The sequence below is a fragment of the Taudactylus pleione genome, unplaced genomic scaffold, assembly GCF_031769625.1.
Source record: "Taudactylus pleione unplaced genomic scaffold, aTauple2 ptg000556l, whole genome shotgun sequence".
Classification (NCBI taxonomy): Eukaryota; Metazoa; Chordata; class Amphibia; order Anura; family Myobatrachidae; genus Taudactylus; species Taudactylus pleione.
This window is the reverse complement of record NW_028284958.1, coordinates 19,234,552-19,254,005: the sequence shown is the minus strand read 5'-3', so window position 1 is coordinate 19,254,005 and position 19,454 is coordinate 19,234,552. Positions and strand designations below refer to the sequence as shown.

Here is a 19,454-nt window from a genome sequence, read left to right as displayed (position 1 = left end):
ACTTTTTTTAGGTTCTATGCCTTTGATACTTTTGCCTCTCAGGATGCTTCCTTTGGGTGATGTGTTCTCCTTTCTGCTCAGGAGCATCCCGCACCCTAGGGGCACTGCTTTAGGACATCCCCATGATATCTGTGGATCTCTATGGACCCTGAAGAAGAAAATTAGAGTTATGGTAGAATTCCATAGAACTCCTTTTCTTCGAAGTCCACAGGGCACCCACCCTGACGCACCTGGCTGCATTGGGTATTTTTTCTTTCGGTCACAGATCCCCTAATTTTGTGTGTTTCTTGTGTACGATTGCTCTTCCTTCTCCTGACTTGAGACTTGTTAACTAAACTGTCCAATGGCTAGGGGCGAGATATATATTGAAGAGGACCCCGAGACGTCCTGGGACTGAAGCGGCAGCGGGAACCCCGGACTTCGGCTCGCACCACAGAGCCAGAAAAAACACAGCCCGGAGAAACTGCAGCAGGACGGCCATAATGCAGAGCACACAGCCGATACCACCCGTTCCCAACAGTCGTCAGCGGACTCCAGTCTGCGCCGTCAGTAGGGTAAGATAGGGTGAGTACTATACCGCTGCTTCACTCTCAGCGTGCAAGACACGGGACTGCCGCAACATACTTACTACTCTTCCAACACACACATTTGTCAATGAAAGCGCTATGAACATCCTTTTGTTTCTATGTGTCTTTTTTAGCCCTCTGCTTACTTAGCAATTGCCGGTCTCATAGATATATAACCTTTGATACATCTGTACACAACGGTTTTGTCCATTTTGTAACCCTTTTTTCACCTCACTTCAAATCCAAATAGCGCGTCAAAACCCCCCTATAGTCCTGGGACTGAAACTTTAACTGTTTGGTGCCTGGTCTCTAACCATAATATCCCCCATGGTATCCCTGTTGACCCTATGGACCTCGAAGAAAAGGAGTTATCTAGGGAAGTTTACCATAACTCTAATTATGGTACTGTTCAAACCAGTTGGAGATGTGTGGGCTGCATGGTTGGTGTAATTGTTAGCATTATTGCCTAACACTGAGGTCTTGGGTATCATTCCCACTATGGCCCTAACTGTGTGAAGTTTGTATATTCTCCTTGTACTTATGTGGTTTTCCTCCCGTCATAAAGTAATATTGCCATATATACGGCTTTGAAGCAGTCGCAGATTGTGCACACCATTATAGACGCAAAAGAAAATATGTAGGAATAGCATTTCCAAATGCAATTTGCTCCTAATTTAATTGATGTGCAGGAAAACTGTGGTGCCTGTATTAAATACCCAGGTTATTGCTTTGTCAACCCGGGTAGCAGCTCAGTGGAAAGGGCTCCTAGGAAAAAATCTGGCATTTCTTCCTGGGTCTCGACCAGGGTTTTATGGAGGTAACACCCTGGTCAGGCTCAGTGAAAACGGGTAACCCGGGTTTCCTATCCGGGACCCGTTTACAACATGCTGATTGGGTGGTATTCGAAAGTTGTCTGTGGCAGCTGTCACCAGGGAGGCAGAGATTACAGCCTCCCCGTGTGATCCAGACCATTCCCGCTTCATACGGGGAGGCTGTAATCTCTCCATGCCCGTATCCCCTGTGACCTCACACAGCCTCCGGGAAGGACCCCCTCCCTGGGATGGACCCTTTCTCCTGGTCGTCGGTCCGCTCCGTCTGGCATCCAGGGGAGAGCTGGCGTTTCCGGCGCTTGGTGATATCGTCTCCAGGCGACGCCACTGCATCCTGGGTTGGCGCCACAGTGGGAGTGGGGTAGATGCTGGGTCTGACCTGGCTTGGAACCGTGGATTTTGGTGGAAAAGGGGTATAAGGTTTTTGAATTTTTGCTTAGTGATTTAACTTTATTATTCATATATTTTTTTTTTTTTATAAAAAGAAACTGCTGTTGCCTCACCTTTTAACTCTAATCTAAAACCTTATTTCATTCTTTGCAGCCAATTTAGTCTGGGCTTCTAATTTGTATCACACCTTTTGTGGTAACACGTGCTTTTTACCCTTCCTTGTTGTTATTCCTTTCATCTGCTATTCTGCAGTAATGCCAGGAAAATCAATAAGGAATTATTTTTCTTGCTCATGGCAAAGCAGCAGGGGAAGGGACTTAGGGCCTCATTCAGAGGCGGTCGGAGGATGCAAGCGGTCGCTCAGAAACTGGGCGGCCGCTTGCATCCTGACCGCCCGCCTCTGTTGCGGTCGTTAGGCTGTGGGCTAACACCCACAGCTCTAACGACCGCTTCGGTGATGGTCGCGATGGTCAGAGACCATCGCGACCATCGGGGCTTACGACGAGACCCTAGGGTAGGGCATCGTGCGCATGCTCTGTGGGGGGCCATCGACCCGGTCCGAGCGCATCGGCGCTAACGACCGGGTCTGAATGACCCCCTTAATGCTAGTCTATCAGGAGAGAGTTTTGTATAACGATTGCCATTAAGGTGCCAGGAAACACTAAATTGGTTTTATTAACCCCACATAAAATTATTCTGATATCCTCAAAGGGATACAATCATAAAAAAGTTCCCAAACAAAAAGCAGGTGCCATCTCCCTATTTTAGTTCAATGTTACTTTTCATTTTATTTCACATTATCTAGCTATATTAGCACAGTGTTGGCTAGAGCTCATTAAGATTAGTTTAGGAAGGTGCAGTACAGACTGTGGGCCTGATTCAGAGCCGCTTGTTCGTTCCGAGCGATGTTTGCACAACTGCGCATGCGTACGGATCGTAATACGCATGCGCGAACCAGTCAGTGCGGCCGAAAATCGTTTGTTCGCTAAATAGCGAATGCCTGCTATTTTGAGTGACAGGAGGAGGCGTATGTGGATGGTAACAGGGGAAGGTGCTTGAAAGCGGGGAGTGGAGATCAGAACGCAGGCGTGCTTAAAGGTCAAAACGGGCGTTTTATGGGTGTGCATAATTAATACAGCAGCGTCATTGACCACGTCACTGGGTTATTTTATAGCCAGAACTGCTCGCATGATTGCGGTAGGAAAAACCAACCACAAGCATAGCGAGCAGTTCATACGCTGGTCGATGTACTCGATTAATCTAATAAATAGCGGACATGATGTAGGATGCGAGCGGCCAGGGGGTGTAGTTCCCAAAAAACGACCGCAAGTTTTGTTCGCTCGTTCAGACATAGAGGCGTGAACAGACAGCAAAGAGCGAACGGTTCATTTGAATAGCCACCCCTTTTGCGCAAATGGCGTCCGGCTCTGAATCAGGCCCAGTGTTCTGTGACTTTAGGAACGGACTCTTTGCATGATAAAATGGTGTTTTCTGTGAGAATATAAAAGCATGGAACCTCTGATGGGAGGGGCATGCATCGGATGTTCCTTCAGGTGCATCTAATGCTGAGCATACACTGGCCGACATGTCAGCCGTTCAATTGAATGGTCGATATCGTGGGCGTGTCGGGTAGTGTGTACTAGCAATACGTCGTTCAGACGTATCGCGTCGGCTGTGCTGCACAGCTGATGGCAGTTATATCTGCAGATATATTTGCTGTGTGTACGGCGGTCAGCCGCCCGCCCGTAACTTGCTGCAGAGGCCACTGATGATTGACAGATGAACTGGACGGGCACGTTAAATGCCAGCCCATTTGTGACATCAATCACGACGCACCGGGTTGACGGTTGGCAAGGGTGTATGTGCTTACCAATCATCAGATAGGGCGGCAGAATAGCTGAGTGGCCGATTTGTTAGTCCTAGTGTGTTCCCAGCTTAAGGCACGTAAAGGTACCCAGCTTTAGGAAAAAAATAAAAAATTCTATTAGCACATCATTTATATAGAATAAAGGGACGTAATCCCGACCGCCGGCTTTCCGACAGTCTAATCCTGGCAGGGGCCTAATGGTCTAGGTTTAGGGCTCTCGGGGGGGGGGGGGGGGGGAACGACACTTAGGGTTAGGCACCCCCCTGGGAGGTTAGGGATAGGCTAGGGGAAGGGGGGGGGGTTAAGGTTAGGCACCCCCGCCAGGGGACTTAAGTTTAGGTGGCGGGGAAGGGTGGGTTAGGTTTAGGCACTTAGAGGGGGGATTATTGTTAGGCACTTGGAGGGGGGGGAAGGTTAGGGTTAGGCACCCCTCAGGGAGGGTTAGGGTGTAGAATAGGGTTAGCAAATGCTTACCGTGCGGCCGGCGTTAAATCATACTGATTCCCATCTTGTTGCAGCATTCCCTGTTTCTAAGAGGGCACGAAGGTCACATCCTATAAACAATTTTCAGACAGGCAGCTTGTTTACCACCAATGTTATCCGTGTGGGAGCATGCAAGAGCAAAGGGTGAAAAATAAGGGGATCCATCTGAATGCCGGTCCCCAGGTCAGTAACACTCTGGGTTTGGATTTACCTAAAAACTGAATTTCCCAGTAGAAATCTTGCCTCTCCTTATTGTTTACTGGCAAGATATTTGTATTTCAGTGTCTACTATTAAGAAAGCTTTGCCTGACCACACCGTGATCTTGTGTTTGTCTACAGACCCAGAAGTAGTGCTCCGAAGAGAGGAAGCGGTGGCTGCAGCCAGGCTGAGGATGCAGGAGGACCTCAATGCTCAGGCCGAAATATTTAAAGAAAAGCAGAGGCAGGTAAGTAGTAGAGACTTGCATTGTGACCAGTTGCCTTTCCTGGTAACTTCAAGGACAACTAAACCCCACAATGGAAATGTTCAGATCTGAAGCATGTAGGTTACCTACATGCTTCAGATCTGAACATTTCCATTGTGGGGAAATGCATTATTCTGTGGTACCCTGACTTCACACCACTGCTCTGATAGATCCTAAATACAGATGGCTGTAATTCCTCCCACATATTTAGGACAATGTCTTAATTGGACCTGATACAGGCCAAAAAGCAAGATTTTCATGTTCCATGACATAACACTTTTCGTCTCTGAATATGATCACACCTTTCCACAGTGCATTTCTGTCAAGTGGTCAGTCACTATCTATAGGCAGTGGGTGCCATGTAACAATCAGCCCACTGTGAATCTTCAGATGGAGTACAATATTAAACCCCCAGATCATGCAAAGTGCGATCTACAAACAGCACAGTAATAACCTTCTTCCTCTGAATGTAAGCTACAAGTTACTCTCTCATTGGCTCTTGGTAAGGTTTCATGCTGTAATGCTGCTTAGTAACAGATGATGGGAGATCTCCTGGCAGGGTTCCCCACACTGCATCACAATAGTCATGTTGGCAGTACAAAGGGCTGGCTCTTTCACCCAAAGCAAATAATGAAATCTAGGTCCTGGCAGCTTTCTCTCCTCAGAGCAGACGGGGATGTGAGAATCTGAACAGCTCACAGCTGAGTGCCAGATATAATACATCATATCCCTGCCTGAATCATAGGAGGGAGCTGAGGCCAGAACAGAAACCATACTGTGTGTGTATCAGAACACAGACACGGTAATGTACCGAGAAGACCTGATACAACAATAGGAAACCGACACACTGCACATGTGATGCTTCCCCTATGCAGTAGTTCTTTACATGTTTTGCAGCACGACTGATGCTTGTATAACACAGTTTAGGAGCTTATTGTTTCTAGTTAAGCTAGGTGCATCAGGAAGTTAACTTCTAGAAAAACAGATTTCCAGAGACAGGGAATAACCTGAGAACACTGGGACCATACGGTAAGGGAGTGGTACTGGCGACCTGCATGAACTCTGTAATTCTCTTGGATGGGGAATCATTGTACTTTCCGTATAGCTTACATAGTAAGATAACATTTAAAAGAAAAAACAATCCCTTTAACTGCCTGGTAATATCTGTGTCAATGTTTGTCTTGCTCCTCTCGGTGTCAGAGATGGAAGAACATGCTCTCACTAGTAGCAGGCTGATACTTAATCTTTTTATACAAAGCAGGGACATTGTCTAACCTGGGCTGGGTTCTTCCTTGTCTCTCAGCTCTTGCTGTTAGGTATAGACGAAACCAGGCTGTAGAGTGAATATCTTAGTCCAGGGGTTCCCAAACTGTGTGCCTAGGCACCCTGGGGTGCCTCGGGACACTTGCAGGGGTGCCTCAGGTTGGTGGTCCAGCACCAAATCAAATTTATTTATGGTCAATGTAATGTAAATATGTGGACAAACAGAAGCACAAACCTGTCGACCACCACATAACTGGACCCAAGGATGACAGGTAAGCACAATTTACTTCACTTTACTAATTGACTAATTTTTTTCTGAATTTCTCAATAACAAACTTTTGGCTTAGGGGTGCCGTGAAAACAATTCTGATGCACTAGGGTGCCACGATTCCAAAAATTTTGGGAACCACTGGCTTAGTCTGAAGCTATATCTGATATTAATTGCAGTGGTCAATAATAATCTGCTTGGTTTCACTATAATGATCAGACATTGACTGCAATCCTATTTCAACAGCATTAACGAGCCCCAGTGATACGGGTTGTAGCTGGCATCTCCTGCATGGGTCAGCTTTAGTCTAGCGTCGCCTCATTCCAGCATTTGTTCTTGGTAAAAGTCATAGTATATTTGTATGGTACCACAATTAGGTGGGTCGGAGACTCCAGCCATCATAATACCTTGTAGTGAATTAATAGGCTGCATTCTTAGAGATATAGGTAAAGGCCGCAGAATTCCTCCCCCCCCCCCCCCCCCCCACTATGAAGGTGACATATGTACTGACGCTCGGTGGTCTATTTTTCTCCTTCGTCCACTAGGGGACACTGGAGGCTTCATAACAGTGGGGTATAGATGTGTGTTAACCCGGGAGCTGGCACTTTAAATTTAGAAAGTGAGACTAGCTCCTCCCCCTCTATACCAACCTCCAAGCCAGTCTTAAGCGGCCCATACACTGTGCGATATGCAGCATATATGACAACGGCTTATCCGATGCCCGATATATTGGTCGGTCCCCACACACGGAGCAAAGTGGTGGCGACCGCCCAATATGTGGGCACCCCCCCTCCCTCACCCGCATAGCGTGACATGGGGTCATACATCGCATCCCCAGATCGAGTGAATTTTCCATACGATCTGGGGATGCGATGTACGACCCCACGGGAGCACGCACGGGACGATATCATGCCAATACACTGTACGATATAGCTATAACGTGCCAATCCGTCGGATCGGCTACTATATCGCACCGTGTATGGGCGGCTTAAGTATTGTGCCCAAGGTAGCTGGTCATACTTTTGGCTTCTCCTCAGGGCATAGTTTAGTTAAAAGAAGATGCTGCATCTAGCATTGAGGAATGACAGGCAGCTGACTGCCCCTGCCTGTCTGCGACGAAGGAGATGCCCGGGGGACCCTATCGCAGCTGCTTACGGCTCGCACACAGGTCCTTGGCTACAGAGACCACTGTCTCTGGGTTAGTACCAGGACTCGCTGCATGTGGCACACGTCGCCGTCTCCCATTAGCCTCACTGCCACCGGCAGCCTCGGCAGTTCTGTGAGTATAAACCTGGCTCCCCGATTAGCGGGGTTGCCATTGACAAACAAAGGCGGTGTTTGCTAGGCAGCGGCAGTCCACGGACACCATATAACAAATTAAAACGGGTGCCATAGCGGGGGGTGGAGCGTAACGCTGAAAGTCTTCTCCTTTCTCCCAGCTGCACCGGCGCCGACTGCCATTACAATACTGCTGGCTGGCTGTGCTGAGACTGAGACTGCCTCCCCAGGATTTGTGAGTGACCAGTGGGGTTTAGGCTTTATAGGAGCACAGTGTAATATTACTTGCTGTGATTTTTTTAACAGCACTGTTTGGGCGGGTGTTGCTCTCCTCCCTCTCTGCCCTTATCTCCTATCTCTCTATATATCTCAGTGTCTACTGTAATGCGGCCCATACACCGTGTGATTTTTAATTATTTTTTGCATGATGTGAACGATTTCGATCAATCGTGCACATCGTGTTTTTGTACGTTTACGATGCGCGTCCCCGCCGTCTTATAGCTGGATCATAGATCTTACGGAAAAACTAAGATTTTGACCTATCGTGTACGATGTGACACGCATCGTATGCTGTTTGTCATATCGTACACGATACAGATACATGTAACACGGACCAGGGAGATCCATGCTACTTGCATCTGTGTCATTGACACAGAGCATGGACGGGTCAGTGAGACCCGTCTGTGCTGCTGTGGTAAAAAAAAACCTGTGCAAATAAAAAGAAAAAAATGGCATGCCCCCCCCCTGTGGATGGGTGTGCTTAAATACAGGGGACAAACGACGTAGGGGTCCCCCGTACTTTGCGTAACCAGCACTGGGCTCTGATCTGGTTCTGGAAATACAGGGGGAAAAATTGAGTAGGGTCCCCCTGTATTATCCAGAACCAGCACCGGACTTGTTCTTGCTGGGGGGCTAATGCCACAGCCAGGGGAGCCTTTTCACCTGGCCCCCCAGCCAAAGCATTAACCCTGACCCCCCCAATAAAGGAGTTCCCCTCTCCAGGGCACCCCAGGCATAGGCTGATAGCACGGGGCTATCCCCAGGACCCCTGGGCGGTGGGTGCCGGGTTGGTTATGTAGTGTAGTGCATTTCAAATAGTTAAAAATATTGTCTTTTGCTGTGGAACTACACTACTGTCTAGTTTGTATGTAAGTGTTGTGTACTATGGCTGGAAGGGGATCTAAAGTTTCACAGAAGACTTTTTTTTTTGCACAAAATGTGCAGAAAAATTTACACAGGGGCAATCATCTAGCTCCCTGTTGTGACAATTGTGAATCAGAGCAGCAGGCTCAAGGATCACCCCAGACGCAGGCAACGCAGACTTGGGCGGCGCAGTTCATTTCTGTTATGTCACACCTGTCTTCAGAACTGGAGGCCTCTTGTAAGGGTAGAGAGGTTTCCAGATCTCAGAAGTCTACCCTCTTACCCACTGAACTGGCCTGGGCTCGGTCCCTAGCTAAGTCGGTGGAGGGGCTCACAAATGCCGTGATCACGTCCCGCGCCCTTCTGCGGGGATAGAGGCATTGATTTTAGCAATCCGCCAGGTATTAAACGTGGAGGAAGCGGACCAGGGTTCTGCTCGGCCATCTATCTTTAGTAAAAAGCAAAGACAGACTGTCTCCTTTCCAGCATCAGAGGAGCTGGATTCTATCCTGACCAATGCTTGGAAACACCCAGATAAAAAATTCCAGGTATCCCGTTGACTTTTGTGCTCCTACCCTTTCCCTACAGAAAGCAGGAAGCTATGTGAGACTCCACCTTTGGTAGATCCCTCAGTTTCTAGTCTGTCTAAAAAGACTGTTCTGCCAGTACCAGGGGCCATTCCTTAAGAGTCTTCTGACAGGAAGTTGGAGAACACCCAAAAATCCATTTACACAGTAACGGGCGTAATTCTTCGCCCTGCGCTGGTGGGCTGCTGGGTCAATAAAGCAATTGCATCCTGGGCCAAACAACTACCCGATAGATTACGGACAGGGGGCCTGATTCAGAGCCGGACGCTCTGACCAGAGCGCTCGCTCTGAATCAGGGCCCTCCTACCTAAAAATGGAGCGGCCTCCTGGCCGCTTGCATAGCTGTGGGTGACCACTCACAGCTTATGCGAGCGGCCAAAAAGATGGTCGCGATGGTCAAGACCATCGCGACCATCGGGCTTGCGACGAGACCCTGCGGTAGGGTCTCGCTGCCGCAAGCCCAGGAGTGCTTTTGGCTCTATCAGAGCCAAAAGCACTCCCACTGACATCACTAGTGATGTCAGTGGGGCCGGCCACAGACGGCAGGTGTTCCCATGGGAACGCCTCCATCTGGACAGCAACGCCCCCGGCACGCCCACCAAAGGGGGCGTGCTGTCACTCACCATCGACAGCACGCCCCCTTTGGTGCGAGACCCATAGCGACAGCTTGGCTGTCGCTATGTGGATCTCGCGCATGCGCACGACGGAGCTCTCTCTGTTGTGCGCATGCGCACTAGGGCACCATCGACCCGCTCACCAGCGGGTCTGAATCAGGCCCAGGGTTCCCAGCTGAGGATCTTATTCCTTTAGCAGAACAGATTGGGGAGTCTGCTGCTTATATTGGCGAGGCGTCAAAAGAGGTATGTAATCTCGCCTCTAGGTCTTCCGCTCTTGCAGTATCAGCCCGCAGAGCTCTTTGGCTCCGACAGTGGCAGGCTGATGCAGAATCAGAGGGCGGTGGAAGCACTTCCATTCACCGGTGTCTTCTTGTTCGGGCCCGAACTGGACAAGTGGAGATCCCAGGCTACGGGGGGTAAGTCTACTTATCTCCCCTCAGCTGCTCCGGCTACTTGTAAGCCATATTCAGGAACGTCCTTTCGGTCCTTTTGTGCCCCAGGAAGATTTAGAGGCCGTTCAAGAGGAGGACCTACTACTTCTCATGGTTCCAGAGGTAGGGGTGGAGCCACAGCAACCTCTACACACCAGGACAGTAAGCCCTCCACCAAACCCAGTGCATAACTGGTTTCCCTCTCACCTGGGAGACCCCAAGGTGGGAGCTCGTCTTCAAGATTTCAAGGTAGTGTGGGCAGAATCTTGTCCGGATGCCTGGGTTCGGGACCTCCATCACCCTGGGGTACAAACTCAATTTCCAGATTCAACCACCTCCTCGGTTTTTCACCACAGGTTTGCCAGTTTCCGACGACAGACGGGTCATGATACAGGAAGCTGTAGACTAACTTCTGAACGCTTGGTACAGGTCCCCACACATGAACTAAAGCAGGGGTTCAACTCCAGCTTGTTCGTGGTTCCGAAGCCGGACGGATCGGTCAGACCTATTCTGAACCTGAAGGATCTCAATCCCTACCTGAGAGTACTCAAGTTCAAGATGGAGTCCCTTCAATCTTCTCAGCGGACCTACGTCTTGGATCCCTGAAGGTTCAGGTTTCAGGACTGTCCATTTTCTTCCAGACGAAACTGGCCTTACTCCCGGATGTTTAGACTTTCCTGCAGGGGGTTATCCGGTTACAACCACCCTTTGTTCCTCCCACGGCTCCGTGGGGCTTGGATATTTTTCTCTTTCTTGCAGTCTTCTCTGTTTGAACCGTTAGAGACTATTGCGTTTAAGTAACTCTTGTGGCAGGTGGTACTTCGACACTCGCCTGGCCGAAGTCAGAGCTAGGAGGATCTTGGGGCTCTCTCCTGTCATCCTCCGTACTTGGTATTCCATGCGGATTGGGCTGAACTCCATACGCAGATGGCATTCCTTCCTAAAGTGGTCTCTGCGTTCCACTATTGTGGTGACGGTTCTTCCAGACTCGCCAGCTTCCAGATCCCTGGACGTCATTAGAGCCCTCAGGATCTACGTGAAGAGGATCGCATCTTTACGGAAATCAGATTCACTGTTTGTCAGGTATGATGTCGCTTGTCCTGGTAGGCTAGCTTCCAAACAGACTATTGCACGCTGGATCCGTCTGACCATCAGGCAGGCCTATGTGGCCTCCTCTAAGGAACCTCCGGCTTCCATTACAGCGTATTCCATGCGCTCGGTGGGTCCCTCTTGGGCGGCTGCCAGCTGGGTTTTCATTGCTCAACTTGGTTGTGCGGTTTTACCTTTTTGATATGTTCGCGGCCTCTGCCTCCTAATATGGCCGTGCTGTTCTACAGGCTTCTCAGCGCTCTCCCGCCGGGGATGGGAGCTCTGGGACATCCCCACTGTCATGAAGCCTCCAGTGTCCCCCAGTGGATGAAGAAGAAAACAGGATTTGATACTTACCGATAAATCCCTTTCTACGATTCCACAGAGGACACTGGACGCCCACCCGGTGCTGTTCCTTCCTGCCATGGTTGGTTGTCATTATACGTTATGACTGATTAGATTTTTTTTGTTCTACTTTTTTTTTTTTTTAAGACCCTTTTACACTAGTTGTGGTGTTTGTCATTGTGTACTTGCTTCACCTCCTCTTCTTCAGTTTGTTTTTTCCAGCTCTCCTCGGGTACAGTTTACGAAGACTGGCTTGTAGGGTGGTGGTATAGAGGGGGAGGAGCTAGTTTCATTTTCTAAATTTAAAGTGCCAGCTCCCGGTTAGCACAAATCTATACCCCCCTGTCATGAAGCCTCCAGTGCCCCCTAGTGGATGAAGGAGAAAAATAGACCACTGAGCATCAGTACAGATATCGCCTACATAGTGGGGGAACGCATTTTGCGGCCTTTACCTATATCGCTAGCAGCTGCGATAGGGTCCCTCCGGCAGCTCCATCTTCGCAGACAGGCAGGGGCAGTCAGCTGCCTGTCATTCCTCAATGCTTGATGCAGCATCTTCTTCCTCAGGACAGGGGTGGATCACCTCGAAACGTCGACCATTGACTATTAAATCCCTCTGGTGAGGGTATTGGATTCACTGAGACTCTGAGTGCCGACTGACATTTGTTGTTATTACATTTTGGGGGTGCTGTCCTCCTTGGAGGGCACCAGAGCAGGTAATGGGCTTTGCCCTTTGACACAGAGTGCGGGAGTGCCGGTGCACAGTATTGGATATATATATATATATATATATATATATATATAACAAAAAAGGGTGGAGAAAAGAGCGCCTCCTAGTGCATTAAATATGTAAATGATGTGACCATCACCAAAGATAATCACCCTCTGTGTAGATGGGGGTGTACCTTTATATAGTGGAATTCACCACTTATTCAACAGCAAGAGCAATCACAATGATTCCTTATTTGTCCAACTTCTGGAAACCATCAGGCTTTTCCCTCCATATAGACCAAATTGAATAGGTTTGTATTAACAGTGTCTCAGAGCAAGCTATCCTGCGGGCCTGCTCTCCAGGGTGTGATTTATAGATATCTATCTATCTAATATGGATGTGGGGTGTTTATACACAGGGTCAGTGCAGTATGTATAGATGTGTGGGGGAGTTTATACACAGGGTCAGTGCAGTATGTATAGATGTGTGGGGGGGTTTATACACAGGGTCAGTGCAGTATGTATAGATGTGTGGGGGGGTTTATACACAGGGTCAGTGCAGTATGTATAGATGTGTGGGGGGGTTTATACACAGGGTCAGTGCAGTATGTATAGATGTGTGGGGGGTTTATACACAGGGTCAGTGCAGTATGTATAGATGTAGGGTGTTTATACACAGGGTCAGTGCAGTATGTATAGATGTGTGGGGGGGTTTATACACAGGGTCAGTGCAGTATGTATAGATGTGGGGGGTTTATACACATCACTCCGTGACGCATAATTCCCAGCTATGCACACAGGTTGAAAGCCAAAATGTCACACCTGAAACAGTTACATGTGTGTCTTCTCCTGCTACACTTCTCATTTGCTGATCTGTGCACCACACTGTTTGTGATTGGAACAGCGTGTCCTGCAGGACCTGCTCATTTTGAGAAAATGAGTCCATCACTGGTTATATCACATATAAGACATTATACCGCAAGTGCAAACCCTGTCCTTCATTCTAAGTGGGAGCTGGGCATGCCCCCCTTAAAGGCATTTAATGCTGCGATGGACAGGCTGGCAAGCTTGCAGCTGGGGAGAGAGGGGAACCCTTCAACGCAGGCTACACTACCAAGTGACCAACTGATGGTTAAAACTACTAGTCTTGGTATAATGGACAATACAACGGGCACTTCTGTTCTTCTGGGACCACTTCGGTGGCAGTTGACATTCCAGAGGTCCCAAACTTGCCTCCACAGTCCGTTGGGGGGTTGGCAGCACCTTCCTGCACAGGGCCAGTAGTCTCCCCTGCACCCATAGAGGTATTTGTCATGGGAAGTCCATGCTCAGGGCTCTCTTATTGGAAGCCTGTCCAGGATGTCAGGAGCTGGTTAAGGATATAGAGAAGGGACTAAACTCTGCCCGATTTATTTATATTTTAATGTTTAGTTTGTTTAATTATCAGCAGAGTTTCTCTCATTCGTTTCAGTTAACCCATTCATGTTAATAGATTTTTCATTGTATGCTAAATGTACAGATCCCATTGATAAGCTCCAAACACGTATACATTTTTCTCCATTCTCCTCTCTGGCATTGACACAAAATACACAGTCTGATACCAGTGAGTGTACTTTTGTCAATCTCCATGGCTATTTGCTAACACTATCTAACCCCCAGAGGTTTGTAAAACAAGAGTTTTATAATTGATTTGTGGCTGAACAATAGCAATTTTAAATCGCTGTTTAAGGAAATTAGTAGAGTGGCCCCATTTGTGTTTACATTTTATTGAATAGACACTATTGTTCCCCTTTTATCAACCACTTCTGACTCCTGCAGGCTCCATGTCTGTCAATAGATTTCTAGATGGCCAATCTGGTGATCTGAGCAAATTTATCTATTGTACTTTTTATATAACCTAAACAGCAAATCGTATGATGGGTTAAATGCTCCTCTAAAACGTTCTAGTGACAAATCGTATTGGAAAGGGTTTCTGTTTATTTTGTGTCTAGTACAGAGAAGGCATACCTGTACTGTATGTACAAAATGGTTCTCCTATGCCTGTGGGGAAGTTTAATAAATGCCATATATAGCTGACTCAGCAGTGAGCGTAAAGTTCCATGGTGGGAAGATATGCTGCAGGGATTACGCTAATTGTGTTGCATAAACTGACCCTAAAATACCTACGTGCTAAGTAACCAGTTTAATCCTATGTACTGATGCTGTTACTGATGGGTGAGTGTAGTGTGATCAGACTGCGCAATAGTGATCATATCTTCATGTGTTATCCGCCTGGTATTTACCATGAGTACTCTGTGATCTAATGCTCCCTTTTCTGACATTTATTTAAAAAAAAATAGAAAGTCAAGCTCTATACCACACACCCAATTAAAAGCTTTAAGTGTGTTGTATACATATATAGATATAGATTCACCACTGTTATATTACTTAAATAAAATGAACAAAGAGCGGAGTAATTGCTAATGAACGCTAGGTAAGATATAGCACAGAAACTTTAAATGGTAATCGTACAATGAAATGGCTTATTTGACAGTGTAAGTAGCTGTACAGAAGCATCAACTCATCAGGAATAAATTATCTGGAATAACTAACTTTTTGCATGCAATACAACACAATAAGAACGGTTTAGCCTGTGGCCACATATATACTATTACCTGAACAGATGCAGATTAAAAACTTGTAATTATATTAATGCTGTGTGGTGGATGCACTTTATGGTCTATATTTTATGAATGTGATCTCTTCAATTAGTGCACCTGTGTGTTTTTTGTATTTTACTAGACCGTGCCTCTATACATTTGTCATACTTCCTGTACAGCTACAGTACTGTATAATTATATACACTTTGTCAAATAAGTTATTTTATTGTACTGTTGCAATTTAAAGTGTCTTCACTATATCTTACTTGGCATTCATTAGAATTTACTAGCTCTCTGTTCATTCTAGTTAAGCAAAGATAACAGGGGTGAATAGGTTGAATGAGATTTGCCCTGAAGATACCTTATTTGATCATCCTTGTATAGTTCATTTTGACTTTTTTTTTTTTTTTAATCCACGCAATGATTTAAGTTTAATTATGTCTGGTCCAAGCTCTCTTGATTCATTCAAACTTGTTTTGAGCCGTTGTGTTTTTCCATACATTGGCTTTTGTTGTGTTATGTTTGCACTTTGCATTAATTATATTTTCCATAAGTAATATAGGAGACGTTTCTCTCGGATGATCTTGTATAGTGCTGCACCTCTTAATGCTACAGTTATGTAGGGGATTTGGCTGCACACATGACAGTGGTGGATCAGATCCATGACACACATGATAAAGGTGGCCATATACGTTGCCATGACGCAAGTCCAGTTACGGTCGAAAGCCAAAGGGATTGTGAGCTGGCCGTTCGACTCTCGAGCCAAGCTGGCGCGTCACTCTCTTGGCTGTTGGTGGAATCCGAACAGAACTGCTCATACGGAATGATGGCGGCTTCCTTCCCGCCATGTTTTCTGACATGCCCAATCATTTTCCTATCTATTTTGATTGTCTGGCATCGCAGCTGTTTTGGTGCCACGTGCTGATCATTTGGCTAATTACCCAATAATATCCGCTGCGATAATTGCAAGATGTGCAGCCATCCTGAGCTAAGGAATCTGAATGTGAGGTTACACTTCTATATGTTCCATACAATACCACCTGCCATTTTCATAGTCTCTAGTAGCATAACAGTTTAGTCATTTTGCATGCTCAATGTTGGTTGACTAATGTTTAAAGGCATACATTAAGGGAGTACAAAAATGGTGCTCTGTATATGATCATTTCAAATTTCTTGCCAGATATTCAGTTTATTGAACGTTATTGACAACAAAGGTCCTCCTAAATTATTTGAGAATTTTGCGGTGTGTTCTCGTAAGATTATAATTGTTACGTTTCTGTTGCTTTATAAAGTTGTGGACTTTGTTATAAGTGTTATGGTTTCATCTCCCATGTACTATGTGATTTTGCTGTATGTTTCATCCATTATGTATGGTGCTAGGGAACTCTTGTGGTGTCTTTTTATAAATTAAAGATGATAATCATCCAGTCACAAATTTTGAGGTCAGAAAATTGGATGTATTCTGTTCTCTTACCATGAAAATGCTTAGAAACCTGGTAAGTCAGTTTAGTAGTATTCTGTGCCTGTTCCCTGTTCTGATCATTTTCTTCTCCTACACTATCCTACATAATTGAATTCACAAGTAGTTTCAATTGATACTAGGATGGGAAACCGGTGTTGGTTGCTGTCTGGCATTGTGTGCGCCGGGATCACGTACCCAACCCGAGGACACTGTCTGCCCCTTACTGTATATATACTCTATATCTTATTTGCTTACCCTCTTGTCCTTCTGCTATATTTCAGCTAGAAGAAGAGAAGAGAAATCGAAAGATTCAGAGTTGGGAGAGTATGAAAGAAGGAAAGAGTTCCAGGATGACCTCTCGTCTCAGTCAGGTGACATAATAGACCGGTCTGTCAGGGACCAGATCCTAGCATGGTCATTGATCAATATCTGGATTTCCAAGTGAAGCATCATTTCAGAAAACCAGTGGTTAAATAGGACAAGATCTGCTGATCTCTGTATATAGCAAAGGTAATAAGGTATATGCCACCTCTCTGCCGCACATATCATTGCTGCTTGTGGCACGTCGTAAGGTACAATCAGTGTGTCCTGTCTTATTTCCGCCACAGGTTTCCACTTGTCACAGGGCAAGACAAATGCCATCCCCTTCAACTTTATGTGAATACACAGTAATATACCAACCCAGACATTCTATTTAGTAGCCTATGAAACGTCTTGTGATATGAAAGCTGGAATGCACTGTATGGTATGTGGCTAGTATGTCAACACATGTCCACAGTGTCTATGCTGATCTGGATCTAATACTACATACAGCATTTTCACCATGCGGGTATTATAACTTTAAACATGCCACTTACCAACATGTTTAGAGTTCTAAAACTTGCATGGTTAGACTCATGTTGGGATCCTGGCACCAACATGGTCATGTCGTCATGGTCACTGTGTCGACCTAGGGCACCCATCCCCACTGTATCACACACGGATCCAACCCCGATGTCCCTTCCCAATCACTGCATACTACTCCTGAGATTGGCAGCGTGGTCCCAAGCGTTCCAACCTGCAATTTTAAAATAAAAGAGCATAAATAATAATGGTTGTATTTAGAAAAGTTTTCTTACTCTAACGTATACAGTCAGTTTAATTTTTTTTTTCTCTTCCCCTCTAAAGCCCCAGGAGCCATCTCCCAGTACATCCACATCATCATCATCATCTGCTGCCAAGCCAAACCCAGATCGGAGACCTCTCAGAGGCAGTGGTCAGTATGTGCTAGAAATGCTGGGCACTAGGGAGGGAAGTTAGAAAAAAAAAAAAAAGGTTTAAAATAAACCAGTAATGTTTTGACTTTACACTGCCAAATGTAAACTATTCAATATATGTGTACACACTATGAATGCTGTATATACTGCCAATAATACTGCAGGGGGGCAGACAGCCCTGGGACACTCGTACTCCACATTAACAATCTGGATACCACAGCTGAGTGTTAGGCTGCATTATATCTGTATTCACCCCTTTGCTGCACCTCTGGCCCTGTGTGTATTCACAAGGCTGAACATTATGAGGCCGGACATAGAGATATTGTGCATCATTATACAGTGCTGTATTCAGAGAGCCTGCAGTAGGCAGGAACATAGGAGGCTTCCAAACTTCTTACTCGTACTGACCAGCAAAGGGAGAGCTATAGCAGTCTTTTTCAGTTGTAATTGTGCGTCATTAGTAAATATTAGTTGACCACTATGGCAATGAAACCCTTCTAGGATTAGCCATACTTCTTTCTATATAGAGACACATTTGTGTGAGGTCTAAACGTGCAGCTCACTTTTTTTTTTTTCTTGTTCCCTCAGGCTTTAACCCTCTGACAGGCGATGGAGGGGGTACGTGTGCCTGGAGACCTGGAAGAAGAGGCCCGTCTTCAGGGGGATGAGGTTAAACTCCTTGCTGGTATTACTCCTTTCAGAATACCAGCAAGGTGAAGGGACTGTACCACCTGCAAACGTAGCGTCTCTTTCTACCCTTAAGGGTCTCGTGTCTAAGCGTCATCTGGAGTAGAAACTGGATGTACAGTATATTGTGTCCTTTCTGCTATAGCCGGCTGCTGTGTGTGTCTCAAATTAACAAGGCAACACCTGAATTTAGAGAGAAATGTTGAATTTCTGGAAAAGCTGGTGACAACTCAAATTAACAGACGATGCTATAAAATTTTCACTGTGGTCTGACGCTCTGAATGATGTCATCCTTACAAATGGTCTGAAACCAATAAGGTTGACTGATGATATATGGTGGTTAACCCTATATACAAATGTCTTCTCATTGTTGCATTTGATGTTAACAGATAAACAAAGACACTTTACACCATTAAATACATGTGGTGAGATCTCTGTCTGGAAAGACCAGTTTTAGATCTTCCACTCTAGATAATTAGGCACCTTTTTCAAGCAGTTATGTACAGAATTGCCTCATTAATATCAGACCTTACAGGAGTTTAAAGAAAAGAGAGGCCTGTATTTAATAGAATCTAAAAATGTGTAATTAAAACAAAAAATAATAAAAAAATAGCTTTTACCCATTGGTCATCATTGTTTGGCATATCTGAGGACAGTTATGAAAATGATTGCAAATAGTCTTCATGTTGTTTAAACTGAACTAGTAAAAGAACTACATTTTAATTTGCGCTAGCTTCATACTTGCCGACATCTGAGATTCCCTTCCCGGGAGAAGCCTGGGGAGGAGTAGCAGGTGGGCTGTGTTGGGGATGGGGCCGGACGGGTTGCACCATTAAGCCCCATCCCTCATGGGAATATGCCACAAACGCTGCATATTTAATTAGGGGGCGGGACTAAATGACACGATTCTCATAGAAACGCGTCATAAGAACCCGCCGCATGGACCCGCAGATCCCCGGGAATATTCTCCCCACTCCACTAGGAAGTGGGCAGCATGCTGGACAAGTGCCTAAACTTCCTGGGGTGCGGGGGGTTACCCGGAAAATCGTGAGTCTCCCGCAGGTCCCGGGAGGGTAGA

The 19,454-nt window shown here is 46.2% G+C and overlaps 1 protein-coding gene across 1 annotated transcript in view; it reads left to right on the top strand.

Moving 5' to 3' along the window:
- SELENOS (selenoprotein S) overlaps positions 1 to 18,995 on the top strand; it is a 33,363-nt gene extending 14,368 nt beyond the window's left edge. Inside the window, exons 3-6 of the mRNA XM_088452870.1 lie at positions 4,476 to 4,582; positions 16,715 to 16,804; positions 17,601 to 17,688; positions 18,278 to 18,995. Coding sequence (XP_088308996.1) covers positions 4,476 to 4,582; positions 16,715 to 16,804; positions 17,601 to 17,688; positions 18,278 to 18,357 — 365 coding nt within the window. The 3' untranslated portion in view covers positions 18,358 to 18,995. The remainder of the gene's footprint in view (positions 1 to 4,475; positions 4,583 to 16,714; positions 16,805 to 17,600; positions 17,689 to 18,277) is intronic.
- Positions 18,996 to 19,454: the final 459 nt, after the last annotated feature.